Source organism: Neovison vison, chromosome 12 (genome assembly GCF_020171115.1).
Source record: "Neovison vison isolate M4711 chromosome 12, ASM_NN_V1, whole genome shotgun sequence".
Classification (NCBI taxonomy): Eukaryota; Metazoa; Chordata; class Mammalia; order Carnivora; family Mustelidae; genus Neogale; species Neogale vison.
In genome coordinates this window covers 102,219,895-102,243,332 of record NC_058102.1, presented here as the reverse complement: position 1 = coordinate 102,243,332, position 23,438 = coordinate 102,219,895, and the positions used below count along the sequence as shown (strand labels likewise).

At 51.8% G+C, this 23,438-nt stretch overlaps 1 protein-coding gene across 1 annotated transcript in view; it reads left to right on the top strand.

The window, feature by feature from the left end:
* Positions 1 to 4,661: 4,661 nt before the first annotated feature.
* Positions 4,662 to 23,438, top strand: part of CD9 (CD9 molecule) — a 32,925-nt gene continuing 14,148 nt past the window's right edge. Inside the window, exon 1 of the mRNA XM_044226922.1 lies at positions 4,662 to 4,862. Within this exon, the coding sequence (XP_044082857.1) occupies positions 4,797 to 4,862 (66 nt within the window). The 5' untranslated portion in view covers positions 4,662 to 4,796. The remainder of the gene's footprint in view (positions 4,863 to 23,438) is intronic.

The window sequence follows — 23,438 nt, the reverse complement described above, 5'->3', positions numbered from 1 at the left end:
AAATGTGGCTGGGAGCAGAGGAGCCCAGAGCAGCCCAAGCCCAGCGACGGTGCAAGGCAATGGGTCGAGCGATGTGTGCAGACTGGACAAGTGAAGACAGGGGGTCAGGAAGAGGGTGGAACGGTTGTTTGGACTGAGGAAAGAGCTTTGAGGGCCTGGCCTACAGGATTCAGGAGGAATGAAGGCTGAGAAACTCAGAGCTGGCAGCAGAAGGCCCAAGACCCAATCTTTGGCCATAAATCACCAACACCTCCTTCTTCAGCTTGCTTCCTGATCTCTAAATTGGGCAGCCTTGTGGCCACTGCCAGGAGCAGTGGGAGAGATTCCCAGAAGCAAGACCCACATTCGAGAGGCAGGTGTGGGACTGGAGGCAGAAGCAGTCACAGGTGCTATGAATCTCTCTGCTGACGGATGAGACAGTGAGGAGAATGACCTCTGGAGCAGGGAGGCTCTCAAGGTCAAGAACTCTGATCTGGATATTTGTTTTGAGATTCCTATTGCTTCTGTAACAAATTACCACCCATTTAGTGGCTTACCATAACACACATCATTTTACAGTCCTGAAGGCCTGGAGTCTAAAATGAGTTGTTCCTTCAGTCAGCCTTAGAGGAGAATCGGCTTCCTTGCTGCCGCGAGCTTCTGGAAGCAGCTGTCTGCGTTCTTTGGCACGTGATCCCACATCACTCAGCCTTCTGCTTCCACCTTCAGATCTCCTGTTCTGGCTCTGACCTTCCGTCTCTTCTCATAGGACTCCCACTGATCACACCTGGCCCACCAGCATAAGCCAGGATAACCTCCCCATCTCAAGATCCTTAACTTAATCACCTGTGCAAAAAGCCCTCTGGCGTGCACGGTGACCTCCTCACAGATTTGGGGGGTTAGGACATGACGGGCCATTAAAGTGGAACTGCCCAACAGGCCCTCAGTTACCATGATGAGTTTAGGGAGAGGTCAGTTCCAAAGAGAGAAAGTGAGAGGGGGCAAGCGCCCCGTGAGAGCTGAGAGGAGGGCAGAGGCCCAAAGCCTGAGGAAGGCTCACTCCTCTGCAGCTTCTCCACACATGTTTGCAGAGGGCCTGATGGGCCGGCAAGGGACAGGGTTCTACGGAAAACACAGAAATTAATCAGGTTAAGTTTAACTTTAGAGGAGCTTACCACCAAAATGTGAACCCACAAGAGAACATGACGAAGGTAAATAAGTCAGCATGAGGGAGATTCAAACAAGGTAATCCATGGAGGAAAAGACTGAGATGTTCTTCATGAAGTGGTGGCATTTGACCTTAGTAAGAGGAGCAGGAAAGAAGTTTCTAGAAGTGAAGGGAGTGAACCAAGATGGTACATGTAGCACCAGGGATACCCAAGGGAGAAATGTCTAGAAAGAAGGTACGGTCAGCATGGTGAAATGCTGCTGCTGCAGCAGCAGCAGCAGCAGGAAGAAAACAAGCCCCCAAATGATCCCTGGTGGGATGTCTAGGAGGGCAGTGAGTGCCCAGTGAGAGCAGGGGTCCTGCCTGTTGTCTCCCATGGCTGGAGAGATGAGCAGTCTCGGGGAGATGGGTGTGGCAGGTCGTTAGTTCCCGTGCCCCGGAGGTTTCAAACCTTACCACCAGGGGGCGCACAAAAGCCAAAGTGGGCCTTCAGCCCCAACCCGGGTTTTTCCAGAAACAGGATACCCCAAGGGAAGGGAGGGAAAGTTTCCCACTCCCAGCACCACAAAGCCTGGAAGCCCTCTTTGCCTCCATGTGATCTCTGACTCAGGGGCTTACCCAAATTTTCCCCTTCCAGCTGCAGCAAACCACATTTTTTTCCATCTCTCCCTTTCCTGGTTACCCATAGAACTGCCCGTAATAAACACACTTTGGCCCAGAGGCTTTTTGGATTGTCAGATGGAGGGCACCCCGCCATCTCCTAACCCAAATTGCCCATTCTACAGGTGAACAGCCTGACACCCAGAGACAGCAAGTGACTTGTCCAAAATAAACCAAAGGGTCGGATTAAGACCCTTAAGATCTGTGGTCAGATGGCCACACTCACGTTATAAGGACCCCCTTGATTGTATGTAATTTGGAGCTGCACCATACCCCCCCCCATTGCTTCTGTAACAGTAACGGTAACATTTCTTGCTCACTTGTGTGCCAGGCACTGAACTAAGCCTTCCTACAGGACTACCTCATCCAATAAGCACATTACCCTGAGAAGGGGTTTCTAGTATAAGCTAAATAGTTCCTGAACTCTCCTCCCACCTGCACTGGTTAACGGGTGGGGGAGCAGGGAGGAGAGGAGAGAAGAATACCAAAAGATAAAATCCTCTTTCCCTCCAACCTGTTTCTCCTTAGGTAGGTTGCCTCTGCCTCAGAGCAGCACAATGGAACATTGTCTGATTTCCTACCACCCCCACATACGGCCCGGCCCCAACTGTCCTCAGTGGACACTAGATTAGGGTGAGTGACGAAGGTGAAGCATTACCAAAATTCCTGCAGTCGCTCGCTCTTAGTATTGTGCAACACTGAGGGGAACCCGGCTCCAGCTCCTCGCTTCTCTTTCCTCATCACAGCAGGCTCCCAAGAAGCCTTAGAACACGTGAATGGAGTTCCCCATCATCTGGCTCCAGCTGTTCTGGCTGAGATCTTCCCCGCCTCCTCCCGCCTACACACACACACTACACACACACACACACACACACAGAGTCCTCTCTTTTGGTTTTGCTGCACTCTCCAACCTATACCCCATCGCCCCATCTTGTTCACGTCTCTCTGTCTCTCACCTGACCTCTCCTAGGGCCTCCTGACTGCTCTCCACATGTCCCCACCTCACCTTTTGTGTTCCATGCTCCCCTCACACTACCCAGTTGCAGGGCCCGGTTACAACACGTCACCTGTCAGCTTCCTCATAATCCCCCAAAGCTCTGAGCCAAGGTCGGGACAGACAAACACTAGTCCTTATCCCCAAGGGGCTTGCTGCCTGCACCTCCTGCCCTCCCCACCCAATGGCCTAAAATATAGGAAACCCTCAACCTAAATCACACAGCAAGGGGAGGCCCCCCTCACCCCAGCAGCTGGGTCTCCACCTTGACCTTCCACATACCTCCCCCAGCTGTGAGATCCGCCCCAGACCCCAGAGAACCCCAGGGCCCCAGGCTTTGCCAGAAGATTCTCCTGTGAAACAACTTTCCCTTTGGTTCTGCAGCATCACTTCCCAGTCTGTGTCAGAGGCCCCTCCTCGGAGCTCCCTCAGCCTCCAAGCCTATCTCCAAGCCCCAAACAGTACTCTCCCCCACTGTCTGGCCACCTGAGTCCCTCCACTCCTGCCCTCTACACGCAGCTCCTGCCCCTAAGGAGCCCCCTTAGGAGTAGAACATGAAAATGTTTTTGAACAAATCAATGAAACAACTGAGAGTGATAATAAAAAGCAAAATCAGAGCTACAAAGGGTGACACCCTCTGTTTCTAGTGGGTGAAATTTGAGTTAGGCTCTTTTTTTGCTTGTTGGTATTTTCTGTTTCTTGCTTTTGTAAGGGAAACTTCATTTGGGAAAAAAAAATACAAAGGGGCTTCGGGACTTCAAAAGCAAAAGGAATCTCCTCATCCTTTGGTGAGAAACAGGAGAGGAGTTTCTCCAACTGAAGAGGGTAGGGCCAGGCAGCCCCAAGGCCCACACCACATGCCACAGGCAGGGTTAGGCCACATAGAGGTGGGGAGCTGAGTAGGGCGGGGAGTGCCAGGGAAAGCAGCATTCAGCATAGACAGGAGATGAGGAACAGAATGCCAGATGGGTAATTTCAACTCAGGTCACTAAATGTGGGGAGCTACAGAAAGTTGTGGAGCCGAGGAGAAAGGGGATCAGAACTCAGCATGTAGAGGTCAAAGGGCAAGTGGAAAGGCCATGCGGAGTAGAGGTGAGAACAGAAGCCTGGCTAGGAACTCTCTCTTCTCTCAGGGCATCTGAACCCCAAGACCAGAAAACACGGCAGGACCCCTCGACTTCCTCAGCCATATTACTGTTCAGGAAGCATATTTGAAAATTACTCCCATAACTCTCCATCCTCTCTTGCCGCCTGGACTGCCAGTTGCTAATTCCTGTTCCACAGAGTGAGATGCCAAGTAAAGAGTGTACTCCATGAATGAAAGTTTGCAAGGAGCCGCCTCACGGAGAAATAAAGCCGGGCGGCTCCCCTTCAAATCGAGCCCAGAGCAAGAAGAGCCTTCACTCGGCGGGCAGCCGCCTGGACTAAGGGGACTGGATCCCAACCCCAACCCCCAACGACCCGAGAAAGGTTTCCCGAGGCAGAGGGCTCAGGCAGGGAGATCAGAATCAACAAAGCGGGAACTTCAGGGCAAGGCTTCCACAGAACTCCTAGGTAAAAGCGGAGAGGAGGAGGGGAGCGAGCAGTCTGGAATGATCCCGGGGCTGTTGAGAGGAAAGGGGAAGGTCGGTGGCGGGAAGGAGGGTCGGGCCAGCGAAGGTGAGCGAGAGGGCTGTGCCCGGAGAAAAGAGAGGAAAGGGCAGTGCGGGTTCCAAGACCGCGGAGCCCCAGTACCCCCCGGAAGCCCGGCGGGAGCCGGCCTCTGGGCGTGGGCGGGGCAGGTGGGGCCAGGGGCCGAGTCGACCGGGGGCGGGGTCCACGGCACATGCGCACCGCAGCCACCGGGCTCAGTAAGGAGTGGCACTTTTTAAAAGTGCAGCCCGGAGGCCAGCCCGCTGCCGCCGAAGCCCCGGTCCCAAGTCTGCAAACCCTCGTCCCGGCCGCGCGCGCCCCCAGTTCCACACCGGTCCGGCCCAGGCCAGTCTAGCCCGCACCATGCCGGTCAAAGGAGGCACCAAGTGCATCAAATACCTGCTCTTCGGATTTAACTTCATCTTCTGGGTGAGTGAGCGCCAACCGCCGCGCGCTCCTCTCCGGAGCCACCTGTTCATCCCGGGGACCCTGTCCGCGGTCGAGGCTGCGGGTAACTGGCACTCCCCGCGCCGGGTGGACTCCGGGCGGGAGGAGACAAGGCACCGTGGCCGCCAGCTGGCTCCTCGACCGGGTCCGGAGACGAGCGGGGCGAGCACGATCGGTAGGGGCTCCTCCGAACCCGAGCCGGGCAGCGGGGCGCGGGGGGCTCTAGGGAGCTGGGGCGGGGAGACCGGTCCTAGCCCTCTTTTTCGCCGAGGTTTTGGGGTGGGGTTCGCGTCTGCTCCCTCCCCTCCCCCAGCCCCTCCGAGTGCCGAAGGGGAAGGCTGCAGGGAGAAACGGAGCACCCTTCTTCTTGGAACTTAAGGCCCTGGCCAGGGACTACTGTGGCGGGCAGTACGGTTCGCGATCTGGGTGGGGTCTCAAAAGTGGCCGGGGCCGCGAGGAGGGGATGGGGGGAGATGCGGGCGCTCTGAGGACTTCAGTGGGGCGAGGAGAGCTCAGCCCAGAGCTGTTGACACTTTTACACTGGAAAGGGAGAGGGAGGGAGGATTGGGAACGCGTCCCTGAGTGAGAGTGGGAGACCCCCTCCACCCTCCAGGAGGTGCCTGCAGGCTTGATTCTGTGCCCGCCGTGAGAAAGTCGGAGCTCCCTCGAAACTACCTGAAAGACTAGCTTGTCTTGATTTTTTTTTCCCCCAAAGGCGATAAGTATCTGAACTGGAGAGAACTCTGGGAGAGTTGGGGAGAGGTGGGGCAAATGCCTGTTGGCGCTTTTAGTCCTGTGTTTCCCCATTTCCGGGGGAAGATCAGGTGCCCTCCGCCTACTGCTAGCCGGGGTCCTCCAGCCTGGCCTACACCCCTGTGCCAGCCCACCCAGTGGCTGGGCGGGGCCACGGACAGTAGTTCACCTGGATAGAACACTGAGCTGGGGAGCTGCAGGACACCCACTGCTGGCCGCACTCGGCCTGTCTGCAACTGGAAAGCCTGAGGCAGGCACCTTCTCTTGGGGAATTAAGGGACCACCCAGAGATGGAAAAAAGCAAGGAAAAGGGAACCTTTGTGTCCTGAGTTTGAGGCCCCCATGCCCTGCACACAAATGGATGGCATTTGCTCCTTGCAGTTAAGGAAGGAGTTTGGAAAGGCAGTTCCTGTACCACTAGAGCGACTGCTGTAGAAACAGGCATGCCACCAGAGCCTTGTAGCAAAAAATATACTGTACCTGTTCCCCTGGAGCTGGTCACGGGGGTCCCCACGAACCTTGGGGCAAACCTCTTGAGATTTTAATCCTCTCCCCTGAGCGGATACGAAGAGTCTGACCTGCCGTACACAGCACATATTCTAGTGAGGATGCCACATAGATGTACCCCTGTCCAACACTTGGCCTGTTTTAGGGAGACCACCCCACACAGCAGTGGGCACTCTTCCTCCCTGTGTTCCCACCAGTCCCCAGCAGCCAGCCAGCTGGCTCCCAGGCTGGGCTTCCTCCTCTCACCAACCTCTGGCACCAGAAAAGAATGTGAGAAGGCTGGCTAGCCCCGCCCCACCCCACCCCTGTCCTTGGGGAGTCTTCCTCTCCCCTCCCCAGCACAATCTCTCCTGCCACCCTGTTGCTTAGTCCTCAGTTATCTGCCTCGGCTGCATCAGGGGTTTGGGCCAGGGAGGAACCACAGACTGCCATGTGCCTTCATTAAACACATACACACACACACACACACACACACACACACCCTCTGCCCTGTGGCTCCTGCAGGAGCCTGATGAGAGGCTCCAGTGCTCCTCGGTATCTGCTCAGTCTCATTGTCTCCATCCTGTACCACTCCACCCATATTCAGAGCTGCCCCTACCTGGTCTAGGCGCTGCTGGTCAGCCACGTCATCTGAAACAAATATGAATCAAATATGAAACAAATAGAATCTGGAAATGTTGGGGTCCACAATTGGGAATGACTTTGGTGATTATCCAGTCCAGCCCTGATATTCACAGTGAGAAAGCAGAGAACCAGAGAGGGGTAGGGTGATTGGCCCAGGATCCCGGGGACCGAATCAATACCATAAGCCCTGGCTCCCTGACTTAAGTCCCATCCTCTTCTGTCTCCATCAGGAAACCAACAAGGGGACCTGGTAATGGACTTGGGGGAGGGGGGAGGGGGGACAGCACGGGTAAGCCACATTTTTCTGAATTAACGATTGTTCAGTAGGCCTGTATGTATTAAGGTCCCTAAAGAGATGCTAGAATAAAGGAGTATCAGGATCCACTGGGGCAGTGTTCTATAGTCTGCAGAGGCCTTTTCCAGGTCCCATGAGAGAAGCCGGAGCAGGAAGCATTATCCCTGTGGTACCAGTGACCAGGAAACTAGTCTCCAGAGAGGTTAAGTGACTTATCCAGGGTCATGTGGCAGGATAGCATCAGGAGTAAGTTTAAAGCCATGTCTGGTTGGCTTAAAGTGCAGTCTGCTTTCCACCCCAACCCGCTGCCATCCCCAGCCGGGGAGAAACAAGCTCTCATAGATACCTTTAAAGGGAACGGCTCAGACTGTAATGATGGCACTGGTTACCTTTCTCTCTTGAGACCAGGAATTTTTAAACTTGGCATTTGGGATCTGATGCGGGCCTTGGAAAACAGGAGTGTGAGGCCAGGAGCCAGCAACACCTCATGAACAAAGGATGCTGGGAGGGGTGGCCTAGCAGCGACCCAGAGAGAGAAGCAGTGGGATGATCAGGGTGGGGAGATGGCACACGTCTGCGCCGGCCTCAGGGAACCCCAGTGACAGCTGAGCCCACCCTCCCTGAGTAGGGCCTCTGATGCTCACAGCCAGACCAGCAACCAATCTTTTCGTCCAACACCCCACAACCCTAACTTCTTGACTCTCAGTTGTTTCTATATTTTCCTCTGGGTCATCTTGCCTACCCATCTACCCGCCCCCAAACAACAACAACAACAAAAAAAAAAACAGTGGGAATCTGGACAGGGACCTGGGTATTCATCTAGATCTGTCCTCAGGTCACTTTGAGACCCTGGGAGGTGGCTTTTGTGTTTCAGACCTCAGTTTGCTCATCTGTAAAACCAATGGGTTTTATAATTTTTTTTTTAAATGTTTAATTCTTCTTGAGTTCTTTTTTTTTTTTTTTTAAGATTTTATTTATTTATTTGACAGAGATCACAAGCAGGCAGAGAGGCAGGCAGAGAGAGAGGAAGGGAAGCAGGCTCCCTGCTGAGCAGAGGGCCCGATGCGGGGCTTGATCCCAGGACCCGGGGATCATGACCTGAGCCGAAGGCAGAGGCTTTAACCCACTGAGCCACCCAGGCACCCGGTTTTACAATTTTTTACAATTGGGTCTTTACCTCTGAGGCCTGATTCTTGGTCTCTTTTCTGTTGACCTCACATCTCCCTCTGTCGCCCTGGATAGGGTCCCTCTGTTTAGGGGTTTTCTGTTTTCCTGACCCTCCGCAATCCGTGGTAGTCCTGCCCACTGGTCGGCGCATGGTACATTCAGCCCTCCCCGCCATGAGCAGACGGAGCCAGTGTCTATGCCAAGGACTTGCCGTGGGTTAAACGAGAGAACGTATGGGCTGCCCTTGGCATAGCTTAGCGCCAGACCCAGTAAACTTCCAACCAAAGCCGCTATTACTCCACAGCTGAGAAAGTAGATTGAGGCCATGGGGAGGGTAGGAGCCCTTCCCCAAGAAGTGTGGATATTGAAACCAGGGATGTAGGCAGGCATCCACACTCCACACATCCCCCCGCCCCCTTCCGACTTCCTGCATCCCGGCCAGCCTCGTGATCCACCCCACCTCCATGATTCCTGCTCCAGGACACCCACTCCATCGCATGTGCGGCTCCACGTTTGACTGTGGGGCGGCCCCAATTCTGAAAATAAACTACACGGCAGAGAAACCCTAAGACCTCAGACTTTTGGGCCTGGGCAGTGTACAGACCTAGCAGTGTAGACAGGGGCAAAAGCCCCTCCCACCCCACTTGCTGCTTCCCCCAGAAGCTGTTGGCCTTCTGCGTTGGGCTGAGCAAGCAGCTGGGACGCTTGCCTGAAATGGCTCCCCACCTTTGGCACACAGACAGCGGGAGCTCTGGTAAAGCTGGCGGTGTCTGTACTGAGGCTGGCAGGTTTGGGGAGAGGTGAGAGGAGGCCAGGTGTCCGCATCTGCTAAGAAAAAGAGGACCTCGCCCCTGCCCGGAATCTTGACGGCTCGCCCCTCACTTTTCCCTGCAGTGGTTGTCAACAGCAAAGCTCTGATTCCTGATTTTGGGGGGCAGGGGGATTCCTCTACACAAACGCTACCCCTGTCCTTTCAGAGTGGCCCATGGCACCGTTCCAGACCTGACTCTTCTGTACTCAAAGGAAGAGGTTTGAGGACTTGGAACCACTTGAATAAGCAGCCCATGGAGGGCCGTCCTTGCCAGGACACCTAACCAACTCTGCTAAATGAGTCTTCTGTGGCTTCAAACGTCACAAGTCAGCGTTCTCACACTCTTTTGTATTAGATGTGGAATCTTCCTGTTAGACGCAGTGCTGGGTGTCCTGTGTTTGATTTGTGTGCTTGTTTTCCGGTTCAGTTCAATTTTATGAAGAGGTGTGGCTTTGGGTCACACAGTTCGCAACTTAATAATACACCTCCAACTGGCAAAAGCGCCTTTTCTTCTGAAGAACCTAAGCCTTGACAGTTCTTTGCTGGGTGTGCCTGGCTGTAGGTAAGGGTACGGACCTGAGGTCATGGGGTCATCATGGCTTCTGTGGCCTGTTGTCTCCTTGGTAGACAAGTATTCTTGACAGACCTGTGTCCAGCTGGGGAGAAGAGTGAAGTTTGAGGGGGTGCAAGTTTTTATTCTGCGTTCCCCCCTCCCCGGTACAGGGGAGGGGAGTAGGGGGGGGGGTCAGTGGGATTGCCTCTCGGCCTGCCACAGGTCTTTTCAACCAAAGCCCTGCAGAAACCTTCGTTCCATCTCTTCCAAACGAAAAAGCAGTGACTTACTTATTCTGGGGTTTTGAAACTCTGGGCAAGAGCCCGATGTTCTCAACTACTCGGAAATGTCCTCTGCAACTGAGGGAATTTAGGAGACCAGAAGGGCTAATCTTAACAATACACTTTTTAAAAAATTTATGTTTTGAAGTCTGACTGCAGATCACTTGCCTGTTTCATTCTGTGGAAAAAGTAATGCTGGTCCAGGGACATTTTCATTTTCCATCAAGTGATGGCATGCAGCTGTGGAAAGCAGCATCCTGTCTCCAGATGAGATAATTTTATAATAATTACATCCATCCGGTAATTCCAACTCCTGTCCGCCCCCCCATCCCCAACCACCACCACCACCCCCAAAAAGTCCTTCATTTTGAATTGTTTTTAAGTACTGTGTACCATTGTCCTAGGCTCATGGACCTTAACCTTTTTAGGGAATTCCACAAAAATCAGAGACCCACCTCCAGAAAAATGCTTTTGACTCCTTTTCTTTTTTTTTTTTTTCCTTTTTTTTTCTGGAGGCCAGTGAATGCCTCATACTGGCTTTTCTCCTCTCTTGGTTTCCAAGCAACCTCTTCTCTGTTCTGAATCCCATGCTTCAACCATAAGCCGGGGGTTGCCTCGCCACCACCCAGGGACTGTGTGGGGGAATCCAGGGTGACTTGAGAAAGCGTGAGTTCCCCAAAGATCAAGAGCAACCTGGACTGGAGAGCCAGCCTCCCCACCCATACTTGCTCTGACTCTCAGCTTAATCATTGCCCAAGGAGTGGCTTTGACTCTCGATTAATTTAATGAGTGTTCTGTATTTCTGATCCACATGAAGAATCCGACTTTATGAGCTTCTCGCCAAGTTTTGCTTCTTGGGTTAGTTTTTCCCATAGTTCAGGTGATTTGTATTTGTTTAGGAAGAACTGAGTTCTCTGTTTCCCTCCACCTCCTTCCCATCAAATGGAGAGTGATACAGCCAACCTTCCCCAGCCTTGCCCTTGAAGGCTTTGGAAGTGGGGGTGTGTGTGTGCAGGGGCGCTGTTTGGAGATTTGGATTCCTGGGGAGATGATATTCAGTTTGACTCAGAGGGGCCTGGATTCATTTGATTCTGGCAAAGATCCCTGGGTAGAGAGGTGTGGGGACTATGGACTTGGAGAAAAAAAATCAGAAATCTGGATTTTAAAGGTCCTTCTTGTTCAGTCCTCTTGCCAGCCACTATACAGGGATGCTGAAACAATGAATCTTGCTGGCTCTTGCTGAAGGAAAGTCAGCCTTCAAAGCTTAATCCTGTTACTGTTGTGTTCAATGTACATTCCGGGTTCCAGTGAACACCTCTCAGGCCAGGCAGGCCAATGGCCCGTGACTTCTACTAAACCCTCGCCTCCAAATTGCTCAGGACTCAGCCCCTTGCTTCTGTTCCCAGTATAAGGTGCTTTTCAGTTTCCACGTATAAAAACACCACAACACATGGATAATAGCAGAAGACCCTTGCATGGGACTTAGAAATATTATAAAGTAAATCAGACAGTTTTACTGAATTCAAAACAGGTTTCTATAGCGTTCTAGTTTTATCTTTAAGCCTACATTGATTGAAGCAGTAGCATGATAAATGAAAACCTGATGTATTAAAACGTTATACAGAAAGATCAGCAAAGGGACGGACGCTTAGGTGGCTCAGTCAGGAGCCTTCAGCTCCCAGGGTCATGGGATTGAGTCCCATACCTGGCTCCTTGCTCACTGGGGAGCCTGCGTCTCCCTCTGCCTGCTGATCCCTCTGCTTGTACTCCCTCCCCCCTTCCCCCATGACAAATAAATAAATATAATCTTCAAAAAAAAAAAAAAAGATCAGCAAAATCATATTTACGAACTCTTGCTTTTCAAGTCAGTAGAATTTTGGTGTTTTTAAAAGATAGTTTGCTATAGACTAGAATGTTTGTCTTCCCCCAAAATACATATGTTAAATCCTAAAACCCAGTGTAATGGAATTTGGAGGTGGGCTTTTAGGGGTGATGAGGTCGTGCAGTTGGAGCTCTCATGAATGAGGTTAGTGCCCTTATAAAAGAAGAGGCCCCAGAGCGTGCCCCCCTCCCTTCCACCATCTGAGATTATATTATAGCAAGAAGACAGCCCTCTGTGGACCAGGAAACAATTCCCCACCAGACACCAAGTCTTTGGTGTCTTGATCTCGGACTTCCCAGCCTCCAGGACAGTAAGAAGCAGTTTTTGTTGTTAAGCTGCCTGACCGATGGTCATTGGTTATAGCCACCCAAACAGGCTAAGACATAATTATTCACAGGTTCAAATCAACATCCCTTCTTCCCGTCTAGGTGAGCAGTTGCGGTGTGCCGTATTTCATGCCCAGCTCACATCCATGCCCCCCTCTAGTGGGCAGCAGGCCCCCTCACCCCCACAGCAGCCCCCCTGCTCCAGTCTGTAGAGACCAGAAACTTGTCTCTTGTCCCTTCCCACTAAGACCCTCTCTCCTGCTCTCCCCATTGCTTCCCGTGATACGGGGCTGTGGGTTTAAATACGTTACTGTTACGCTTAGGCTTTCTAAAGTTTTCTTTCTGCCAGCCTGAGAACCTCTTCTCATGCTCTACTTTCTCCCATTCCCACCATATTCTAGTCGCTCCGACTCCCTAAGACAGATAACCCTTAAGAGACCCAGAAAGCCTATTTCAAGTAGAAATTAGCTTCTCTCCCAGTGCTGGGGAGAGAGCCCGTTAGGATTAGAAGCTGGCATTACCCTCCTCCTGTGGCAGGTGCCTCCCAGGACCCCATAGCCAGGGCCATAATACAGGCCTGTGGTCATGCCCGCTCGTGCCCTTTGGTGGCAGGATGGTGCTGTGGGGGAAAGGCAGAGGTTCTGGGCTTCCCCTTGGGGCCATTCCTATAGGGGATGCAAGGGCCGTGGCCAGTGGGCAGCTGTAACCATGTCTGCACTGCAAGGCTTGCCGTAGTAGCAAAGCTGGGATGAGAAGAGGACACGCCAGGTGACTCTGGGGAATCTGTTTCCCAGAGCAGTGTTGTGTCCACACCAACTTTCTGGCCAGTACAGCAAGGGCATAGATGAAGTTCTCGGGCCACAGACCAGCAAGAAGAAGTGCATTCTCTCTGTGTCTCTCTCTTTCTCTCTCAACTCTGTTCGTTGGGCAGCTAGACTCAGAGAAAGGCCAGGGTCAGTGACGCCTCCAGGCCAGGTGGCCAAGGCAGGTGCCTTCCTGTCCTGAGAAGGTAGAGCATTCTAGTTCAAGTAGGCTCCTCTGAGACCTTTTAAGGATATAAGGTGCACTTTTGAAATGCAATCAGCTATGGCTGGGAGGGAGACAGGACAAAAGTGAAAAGTTTTGGCTCTGAAATTAATGACACTGATCAAGGAGACAGTTCTGCAGAACAATTGAGAATCTGGGCTTTGCAGTCAGACTCTCCGGGGTTCAAGTTCTCGCTCAGCCGCTTATTTGCTGTGGGATCTCTGACGAGCTGCTTCTGTGCCCAGGTTTTCTCAGCTAAAAAAATGAAAGTAAATGTTACCTACTTGGTGGGTCTGTTGTGAAAATTAAAGAGTACAGGCAAAGAGCTGCAGGCAGGGTATGGGGAGAGTAAGAGTTACAGGCTAGCTGGCCAGGAGCATACTGTTAACCCTTGAACATTACGGGGTTTAGGGACACCAATCCTGTGCAGTCAAAAATCTCTTTCGAACATTTGCCTTCCCAAAATTCTACTACTAATAGCCTACTGTTGACCAGAAGCCTTACGGAAAACAGTAAGATACTGTTAGCACATACTCTGTGTATGTATTATATGCTGCATTCTTAAAATAAGAGAAATGAAAATAGTATTAAGAAAATCATAAGGATGGGCGCCTGGGTGGCTCAGTGGGTTAAAGCCTCTGCCTTCAGCTCAGGTCATGATCTCAGGATCCTGGGATCGAGCCCCACATCGGGCTCCCTGTTTGGCGGGAAGCCTGCTTCTCCCTCTACCACTCCCCCTGCTTGTGCTTCTGCTCTCTCTCTCTCTCTCTCTGTCGAGTAAACAAATAAAATCTTTAAAAAAAATAAATAAATAAAATCATAAGGTAGAGAAGAACTGTAGTGTATTTATCTGCAAAATTTGCATATAAACTAAAATCTGTGTGTGCAAATGGCAACTATAATTAAGAGACCCAAAATGAAGGCAGAGATCATGGCAAAGGGATGGATGATAGGTTGGACGCGGCAGTTGGAGACCTTCGGCCCCGCTCCTCCCCTGGCTTTGGGCTCAGAATGCCCCATGATGAGGAAGGAGGGACATTTCACTGAGCAGAGCTGGGTGTGCCTGTTGCCAGCACTGCCAATCCACACACCACATGGCATGGCTTCAAAGGTCTAAACAAAGGGGCATCTCCCACCACTCAGGGCCATGCAGGCAAGTGGTAACCGGTCCCACAGATGGAATGAGAGCTAGCTGGTCCACATGGCTAAAGTGTATAAACAAGAGTGAGTGAGTGAGTGTGTGTGTGTGTGTGTGTGTGTGTGTGGTCGCCAGACATCTTAGTGAGGCATACACAATGGAAAACAAATGTGTGGTATTCTGGAATTTAAAGCAAAACATCCCCAAAACAATCCCCCACATCAGATGATTTTGGTTAAGATCAGAATGCCTGCTTTCAGCAGGAACCAGATTTATGGGCTGGCTGATGTGTGTTCCATGTCTGGCAAGCAGGCAGTGGAAACTTGCAGTGAGGTTTCTTGTTTAGAAAGAGGTTATCTTGGGCCCTCCCTCTGGATCCGTCATCCCCCAAAGTGCTTAATATTAATATACCATATTAGCTAAAACTTTCTTTCTCTTTTGGGTGGAATAGAGCTTTGGTTTTTAAATGATGCTGACTTTGTCCTTGGAAGGGAGGATTTCTCAGCTCTTGAACTTGTTCAGACCAGGTTGCTGCCTAATTACCATCAAGGTGTGCTTAAAAAAAAAAAAGCTTACAAGGCCCTTCATCCCCTGCCACACCCTAAAGAGAGGACCTTGCTAACTCCCTTCCACCAGGGCTGCTTCAGACAGTCAAGTAACTGACCTCTTCATGGCTCTTAGCCATCAGCTCTCTCCCTCAGGCATACGCAGAGCAGGATGACAGAGGGAGAGAGCTGATAGCTAAGTTGTTCCATACCTGCTCTGTGACCTTAGGCAAGTTACTTTACCTCTCTGAGCTCATTTCCTCATCTCCAACTGGGATGATCCTAACTATTTCAAAGGGTATAAGGCAGTCCTACCAGCCCTCTTAGATTCAGAAGGAGAGGAATCTAGCTCCCTCATATTCCTCTTCTCCCTGGGAAATCCCACTGTTGTTCCTACAGGGCGTGTTCCCCTCTTAGCTGTGCACCAGTCTTAGGCAAGCTGGAGGACACCATGCCCCAAAGAGCCATGCTTAGCAAACGGAGGGTGCCCGTATGGCATAGCTGTTGAGCCCCTTCGCCCAGGAACGCCCCCACCCCAAAGTGCACAGAATCCCCAGGACCTGAACCCCTGCAACGTCAGCGGGCAGGCTAAGCAGGTGCTTAGGAGGTCAGCAATGCAGGTAAGCCCAAGGAATTGTGGGGAAACTGGGTACTTTTTTGAACTACTTTATATTTTATATTTCTGATTTTAAAAAAAAATACTGAATTATATAGGTGGTGGGATGGGTGTTGCCATTTTCTCAGTATTTAGGGCAGTAAATGGTCACAAGAGGCAGAAGTGTGCCTCCCCAGGGGCCTGGCTTCTCAGGGATGGTTGGGTTTGCGTTTTGACCTCCCGACATGCCATCGAGGAGCAGCCCCCTTCAGCAGGGCCCTTTATGACCCAGGGTGGTGGTTGGGGTGGGAGGAGTTGACTTGTCAGAAATGCAGATTCCTAGGGGAGGCAGCAAATCAGTGACTCTCCTTATACCTCACTTTTATTATTTGAGTCCTGAAGGTCATACTGCCAGGGTCTTACGGTTGTTGGACATGATGGTGTATTTAATGTGAAGCGTGTGGCAGTGCCTGGCTCAGAGCAAGAGCTCAGGGGTTGCTTCGGGCCCCTCAGGCTGTAGTTACTGTTACCACGGCCACTCAGAACGTTCCAGAGATTGAAGTTGTCCGAAACACACTCCTCTGTGTCTTCTTGCTTTGGTTCTGTAAAGCCGCCTCACACAGGATTGTTCTAGGCTGAAACTTAACCACAAGACTCCATCCTTTTCAGAAGGTGAATTCAAGAACCCCTCCTTCCTCCTGTCCACAAAATGCCCATTTCAGAGATATCCCCAGCATGGGAAAGGTGAGTGAGGCGAGGGCCCAGTTTTGGCCTTAACTGGCCATGGCCCCAGCATCAGGACCGTTTGCCCCAGCCCCCCACACCCTTGTGGGGGTGAACGTTTAACAACAGCCATAGGAAAAAGAAATGTGCTCTGCCTCCAGACCAGGAAGGGTGGCCTCAGCACCTCTCCTGTTCACTTCTCATGTTTCCCAAAAGGAGGTCAATTCCTCTTATCTAGAACTTTCTTTATACCTTGAAGCCAGGTGTCAGAGCAGGGCAGGGCCAAAGTCACCACAGCTTCTATGTGGACACCACAGGGAGGAGAGGGAAGGTGGAGCTGGCCCCAGAGGGTGCCTTTTCTTCACCCGGTGATGGTGGGCTTGCCACCACCCCCTCTCCCAGCCTCAACAGAGGGGGAGGGGAAGGAGAGTGAGAACAAATCCCAAGAAGTTAGCGGTCAGGGCTCTGTCCCTCTTGGCCTTCCCTTAGGTGGGGCCTGGTGCCCTGAATCTAAATGACCTCGCCGCAGCAGGTGAGGTAAGGTTCAGTCAGGGCAGAGCATTTAGCCAAATTCACCATGTCCAGAGGACCTTCTTGTCCCCCAAGAAAAGTCCGTAGGGGTCCCCAGTCTTCCCATTTCCAGCTGGGCAGGGAGGGAGCACAGTTGAGGAGGACGAGAGCTTTGAGTCATCTGCCTGGTTCAGGTTCAGTGTGAACGCGGCCTCTGGCTGGCTGTGTTTCTTGGAGCGAGTTGTTACTTAACCTCTTGGAACCTGTTTCACCTCTAAAGTAAAGGTGACGAGGATTAAATGAGATGGTGTATGCCCGTCACTGCCTGTAACGTGGGACACGCATGGGTACTCAGAATAACTAATTGCTCCACTTTTTATATGATTTTCCTTTGTTTAGCCTCTGAAGGAGTTGCTCATGACAGAAAAGGCTGCCAGAAGTCAACTCAACACTAACCTACGACATCATTACCCGTCAGCCCCTGCTTTAAAAAAAAATCCCCCCCACCCCCGAATTTAGGGTTGGCTGAGGAAAAGAATCCACTCAGCCATAATGGCAGCCCCGCCTGGGGAGAACACTGGTTGCAGAAATCAGGAGGAAGTTTTCTTACCAGGAGTGCCCTGCTGCAGAAGCTGTGGGAAGCATTTTGGCTTCTTGGGGAAGAGAGTTCACAGGGCTGAGGCTATGGGATGAATACCGCATTTGGAAGCCAAATGCAGGTTCTAACTTGACCTGTTTACTAGGACTGCTCAGGCTTAGTGGGTTCAAGATGGAGTTGTCCAGCCATTATCTGTTTCATACCTCTTGCTTCCTTCCTGCTTACCTGTCCTGTATCCTCCCTGTTCGCGCAGCAGTTCAGGGTGGCCCTGAGGCCCTGTCCTGTGGTGGGACAGCTGAGCCCACGCTCTGGATTGCAGTGTAAAGGGGAATGCCGAAATTCTGCCCCATGTTGGGTGGAGCCCAGTGAGAGCTCATTCCCCCCCCCCACCCCCTCCATGGCTTCCTGCCCTTCAGCACTGGCATCTAGGAAGCTAGTCTCTGGGCTCAGAACACCCAGAAAAAGCTTCTCCATGTGGTCCCTTTACATAAAGGCCTAGAACATTGGTTCTCAGATGTGAGGGCACATCAGAATCATCTGGGGCGAGTGCTGGGCTCCACCCCACCTGCCTCTAATTCAATAAATATAGGATGCGGACAGTGAATTTTCATTTCTAGCACATTCCCCAGATGCTGCTGCTGCTGCTGGTCTAGGGTCCACACATTTCTCGGTGGCCCATCTTCTGCCCTCAGTGTCTTGGTAAAAGCCCTAGGGCAGAAGTGATCCAGAGGGCCGAGATGACCCCAGGGATGACGAGATTCACAGACTTACTCTCCAAGACCGTCACCTCCAGCGTTTTTCAGCTCCTCTCACAAAACTAAAGTTAATAACAAGCCCATGTTAACCTTCAAATTCTGCTCGGAAGTAACTAACACATGTAAGTTACTTGTGATCCTTAGCGAGGCAGGTCATGGCAGTTTTTTCCTGCTCCGTAGAGCAGAATTGGGTTTTTGGTGGTGTTTCCCTATGTCGTGGGGCCAGTTCTTGGGAGCACTCCAGCCTCCGCTCCCGCCCGGTGCCTGTGCCCTTCCAGAGGCAACAGCTTCAGCCTTCTTCTGGAGGTGGCAGAGGAGGGTTCCAGCAGAAGATCTGAAGAGGTGGTAAGGCCTGGGCTCCTGTTTGTGCTTGTCGCCAGTGCCCGGCCCGGCCTCCTGACGGGTGAATCAGCCCATCCGAAGCTTGGCAGTCAGCGGTGAGCCAGGGTTGCCATGGAGATGGGTGAGGCCCAAGCCCACAGGTCTGGGTGGCCTGACTTGTTTGTAAATGTTGAAGCCTGTGCGAACATAGAGGCTCTTATCTCCACTTCTGAAGCCTTCTTAAAATGTGGCTGGTATTTTGGGGCCCAGAAAAGGCCGATAGGGGAAACTCACATCCTTGATTATTGATTTCCTGGGTGCCATGGGCAACTATGCCTACAGGTCTCCCAGGCTTGGTACCTTTTAAAAAAATAATAATAGTAACAACCGGGTCTGCTACATATCTTTCTGAAGAAGGGAAGTAAAGAGGTAAAATCCCTTCCCTCTCTGCACCATGAATACCTCCTTCCCACGGAGGTCATTCGGATTACCATTCCTGTCTCATCCTCACAGAGCTCCTGGGAGGCATGTATGGGTGTGAGGAAGGTAAATTTATCCATGGTCCTTCCACCACAGGGTGCTCACACAGACCCACAGAATCCAGAACCCCTGTGACTTAAATTGCCCTGCTCCCTCCTGCCCGGCCGCCTCCTAAGACCGTAGGGACAAAACCAACAGCCACCGGGTGCCGTGAATCGCCCCCCCCATTGTCTTGTGTCTTTCTTGAGGTTTATTATTCTTTTTTTTTATTTTAAGATTTTATTTATTTATTTGACAGAGAGAGATCACAAGTAGGCAGAGAGGCAGGCAGAGAGAGAGAGAGAGAGAGGAGGAAACAGGCTCCCTGCTGAGCAGAGAGCCCGATGCGGGACTTGATCCCAGGACCCCGAGATCATGACCTGAGCCGAAGGCAGCAGCTTAACCCACTGAGCCACCCAGGCACCCGAGGTTTATTATTCTTATTACTGGCATTATTTTCCCTACAGAATCCAGCTGGCTATGCCACACTGTGGCTTCCAGACTCTTGTCAGTGCCTCACCTTTCTGAATCCCCCACTTCAAGCTAGGTTAAAGCCAAGACAGGGATCTTGCCATCTTTTTTCACTAATGAGAACTCTGAGGTGTGGAGAAGTCAAGGAAAATGCTAGTGTCAGCACCTTGGGGGAGAGGAGCGTGAGACCCAGAGTCCACGGCTGGCCACAAGTCCACGGCCGGCCACAAACCCAGGGCTTCTCAGCAGAGGTGTGCCAGAGACTCCCCTGGCGGGTGCGGGACTCCACAGGCACCTACAGAATTCCCACAGGGGACTCTGACGCCCAGCGCACGTAGATCAGGCCCTGGGTGGCCCTGCCGGTGGAGCGGGGGCCTCCTACTCCTTGCTTTGTCATTCTTTCTGGGAGGCCACCTGCCCTTCCAGAAGGACAGTGGGAAGCAGGATAGCAAGCACCCCTCTTTCCCCTATCCCAGCCCCTCCCTGCGACCTGCCTCCAACCCCGCCAGAGTGCTGACGTGACTACCTAAAGTCTGAGGCCAGCCTCAGAGAAACCACATGTGGAGAATGAGCCACTCTCCCCCTCTGGGCTTTCTAAGGCAGCTGGATAGAGATAGCATAATGAATATTTTGTCCTATTAAAAAGAAAAAGATTTGACCCTCAGGTCGCATTGCAGGAGAAAAGAGGGGACCTGGAGGAGAGTGGGGCCTAGCCAAGACCACCCAGTTTGTTTGCCATGAGAAGATTTTTCCTGGGACTGGGATTTGTCCAAGGCAGATAGGGCTCTTTCCACCTGAGGGGGTGGGCTGCGGTGCCACACGTATGTGTACACACACACACACACACACACACACGCTGCTCTTTTCCTTCTTGTCACATCCTTCTGCAGGCTTTCTTCAAGTGTTTCCATCCGGGGGGGGCTGCCTATCTGTAAATCTGTGCAGAACGAGTTTTGCAAACTTGGCATGGGGTCCAGAGCAACCAGGTGCCCCTAAGTGGCATCACACTTTGATTTGTTTTCAATCCGCCTTCAGAAATTAGAGACATTTCCTCTAACTCCAGGTGTGTTTTAGCATAAGATTTCTGGGCCTGGCCCCTCCCACCAGGCTTATGGGGTGACTCCCTGAAGTCCTCCTCTTCACGTGGGTGCCTGGAGCAAGGTGTGTGTTCAGCGTTGGCAGAGGGGATGACCAGGAAACTCCACTGTGGGCCCGAGCTGGTACACTGCTGGGTTCTCAGGTCCCCTGGAACCGGCATGAGCCCCAGGTGACAGGGTTACCTGTGCACTCTTCAGAGAGCCGAGTGTCAAACTGGACTTCCTGGTGGGGTGAGGACAGTGGCTCAGGGGCTCTGCATGAAGTCTCCTTTTCAAAAGACTCCATCCGGGTTTGTCCCTAAATTTCACTGTGATGTTCGTCACATGCCCTTGTGGGTCTTTCTCAGTATTTTCTTTGGACAAGTTACTGTTCTTGGCAATTTTTGACTTTGGTAGTGAGATAGCAGAAGTTGGATCTGGATGAAAAGCCAGATGGGAAAGGAGGTTTGTTGAAGGGAAGAGAGAGAGAGGAGAAGGTTCAGGTGGGAGTTTCAGAGATTCTGTCCCTTTGAAGTAACTGTCTCATGTATGGGATAATTATTTGTTGATTGATAATTCATTCACTGTTGTGTGCGAGGTGTGACTGGGCCAAGGGACTAGAAAGCCTGAGAAACAGCCCTGCCATAAAGGAGCTTGTGCCTCCAGTGAGACGCAAGCCGAGCACACCTGCAAGAGGAAGGGCATGTGTGTGTGTAGTGTAAGGCCACAGGAGAGAATACACGCAAAGCTCGTGGGCTTGCATTTCCTTGGGAGGAGGCTGAGGACATCTTTGGTGGGGAAGCAGCAGGCCACTGTGGCCAGGATGGTCTTCCAGGAGGAAGGACTGGCGTGAGCAGAGGAGAGAAGGCAGGAGACTTACTTGGGAACCTGAGTGATTCCATCTAAGGGGTGGCTGGGAGAAGGTGGGCTCAGGGCTCAATGGTGTCATGCTGCTGAGAGATCAGAAAAGGTGAACCACAGCTAATGCCTTAACTTAAACTTAAAACCGAGGGACGCCTGGGTGGCTCAGTTGGTTAAGCATCTGCTTTTGGCTCAGGTCATAATCTCAGGGTCCTGGGATGGAGCCCCACATCAGGCTCCTTGCTCAGTGGGGAGCCCGCCTTTCCCTCTGCCTGCCACTCTCCCTGCTCATGCTCTGTCTCTCTCTCTCTCTGACAAATAAATACAATCTTAAAAAAAACAAAAACAACAACAACAACAAAAAAAAACTTAAAACTGAGCAATTGACCTCAGCCGCGTGAGCTTTTCAGGAAAATGGCTGCTGCCCCACATGGAGGGCAGGAGGCAGGCTGGGTGTGTTCTACAGTGACTACTTGTGGGGACCTGGAGGTGAATAAGCCACCAGTTTTGGTGTCAGAGCACCAAGCAACCAGAAGGGAGCAGTGAACCTGGAGGCAGAGAGGGTTTGTTTCTATTTGGAATTTTAGGGTCGAGAGACGGAAGCTTTGAAAGAAACCCAGCTCAGTTTTAGATCTGTGGATCTTAGTTTAGATCTACAGTTTCAGATCTATAGAAAGGTTGCAGAGAGAGTATAGCGAGCCCCCCATTCCCCATCGGTTTCCCCTGTGATTAACACCTCTGGGACCACATTGCATGTGTCACAACTAAGAAGAAAATTAACGTGGTACATTACTGTTGCCTAACCCTAAACCAGGCTCCATCAGACCTGCCTTGTTTCGCCGGTAAGACCCTCTTTCTGTTCCGGGATCCCAGCCATGATACCACGTGACAGTTACCATGTCTTCTTCATCTCTGATCTGTGACACGTCTGAGCCTTCCCTGGTTTCTCAGAGACGACCTTACACTTCGGAGAAGCGTGGGCCAAGTATTTTGTGGAATGTCCTCAACGTGGGTTTTTCTCCTGGCTATCTTCTAAGAAAAAACAAACATGCATGAAGAATGCAAGCATTTCCAACACAACAGTGGGGGAAAGCTCTTCTTTTTCTCTCTGCACTGTCAGATAGATGGGCCCATTTGGGGGCCTAAAGGGAAAGAAGCTTTTCTTGGCAAAACCAAAATGTTTCCCCTTGGCTTCCTTTGGGAACAAGGTAACCAGGTAGACTCGGCTGTGCCTCAGGCTGGGAGTCGAGGCTTGGAATTCTCCACTTCCATCTCCACACACAGCTGGTGATCTTGGACAGTTGGCTGTCCTTTTCGGGAGGGGCCCTATGAGAGGAACTGGTTCACTGAGCGTCTCCATCAGACCCGCTCGGATCCTGCATTGTTGCCAAAGCAAGATGGCAGCCGGGGCAGCGGTGTGGCCAGCGTTCCTGTCACAGGTCAGCTCGTTCACCCGGGAGGAAACCAACAACTTTTGGCCTCCCAGACCCCTGTTTTCTTAGTTTATGGAGTCCCTTCATAATCGACTCTGTGCCTTTTTTTCAAAGTGAAAGCTCTCTCTGGTTCTTGCCGTTTGTTTTTTCCTAGTGTTCTAAGTAGCTAGGGGTGAGAGCCAGGTCGGGGGGCTGAGGCGCCCCCCAGCACCATGCCAAAAACTGAATTCTTCTAGAAAGTACTCCAGAGCCCCTTAGATAGTGCCACATGCACAACGGGAGCCATTATTAGGTGGTGACCAGTATATGTGGCCTTGTGACCCCAAGCCATCCATCCTGACCTGGCAGACTAAAGCAATTTCTCCCAATAGCATTCCAGAAAATAGGGCAGCTAATGGCTTACATATCTTCCCCTCAGGCCAATTAACTCAGTAATCCAATCCAAAAAGGCCTTAAGACACACTCCTCTGATTTCTGTGAACCACGTGCTCCCAGACCTGCCTCTGACCCTAGGTATCTACCCTTCTACCTGGGTATCTTGAAGCCTCCTCCTCTTTCTCTCTTTCAGTGAGTTCATAGGCCTAAGAAACTGAGATCAATTACTGCTTTTTCCATTTCTCCAGAGCCAGCCGCTCTTTCTTCCTCATTTTAGTGAAACGCTGTGGCTTTGACAACCAAGGGCACATGTGTGGGATCCCCAACTCTCTCTGGCCCTGTCCTTGGCCAGGGTGAGACCTGAAGTCTTTTCTTCTCCTGGTTCCAGTTCTCCAGCCTGGTGTCCTTCTTGC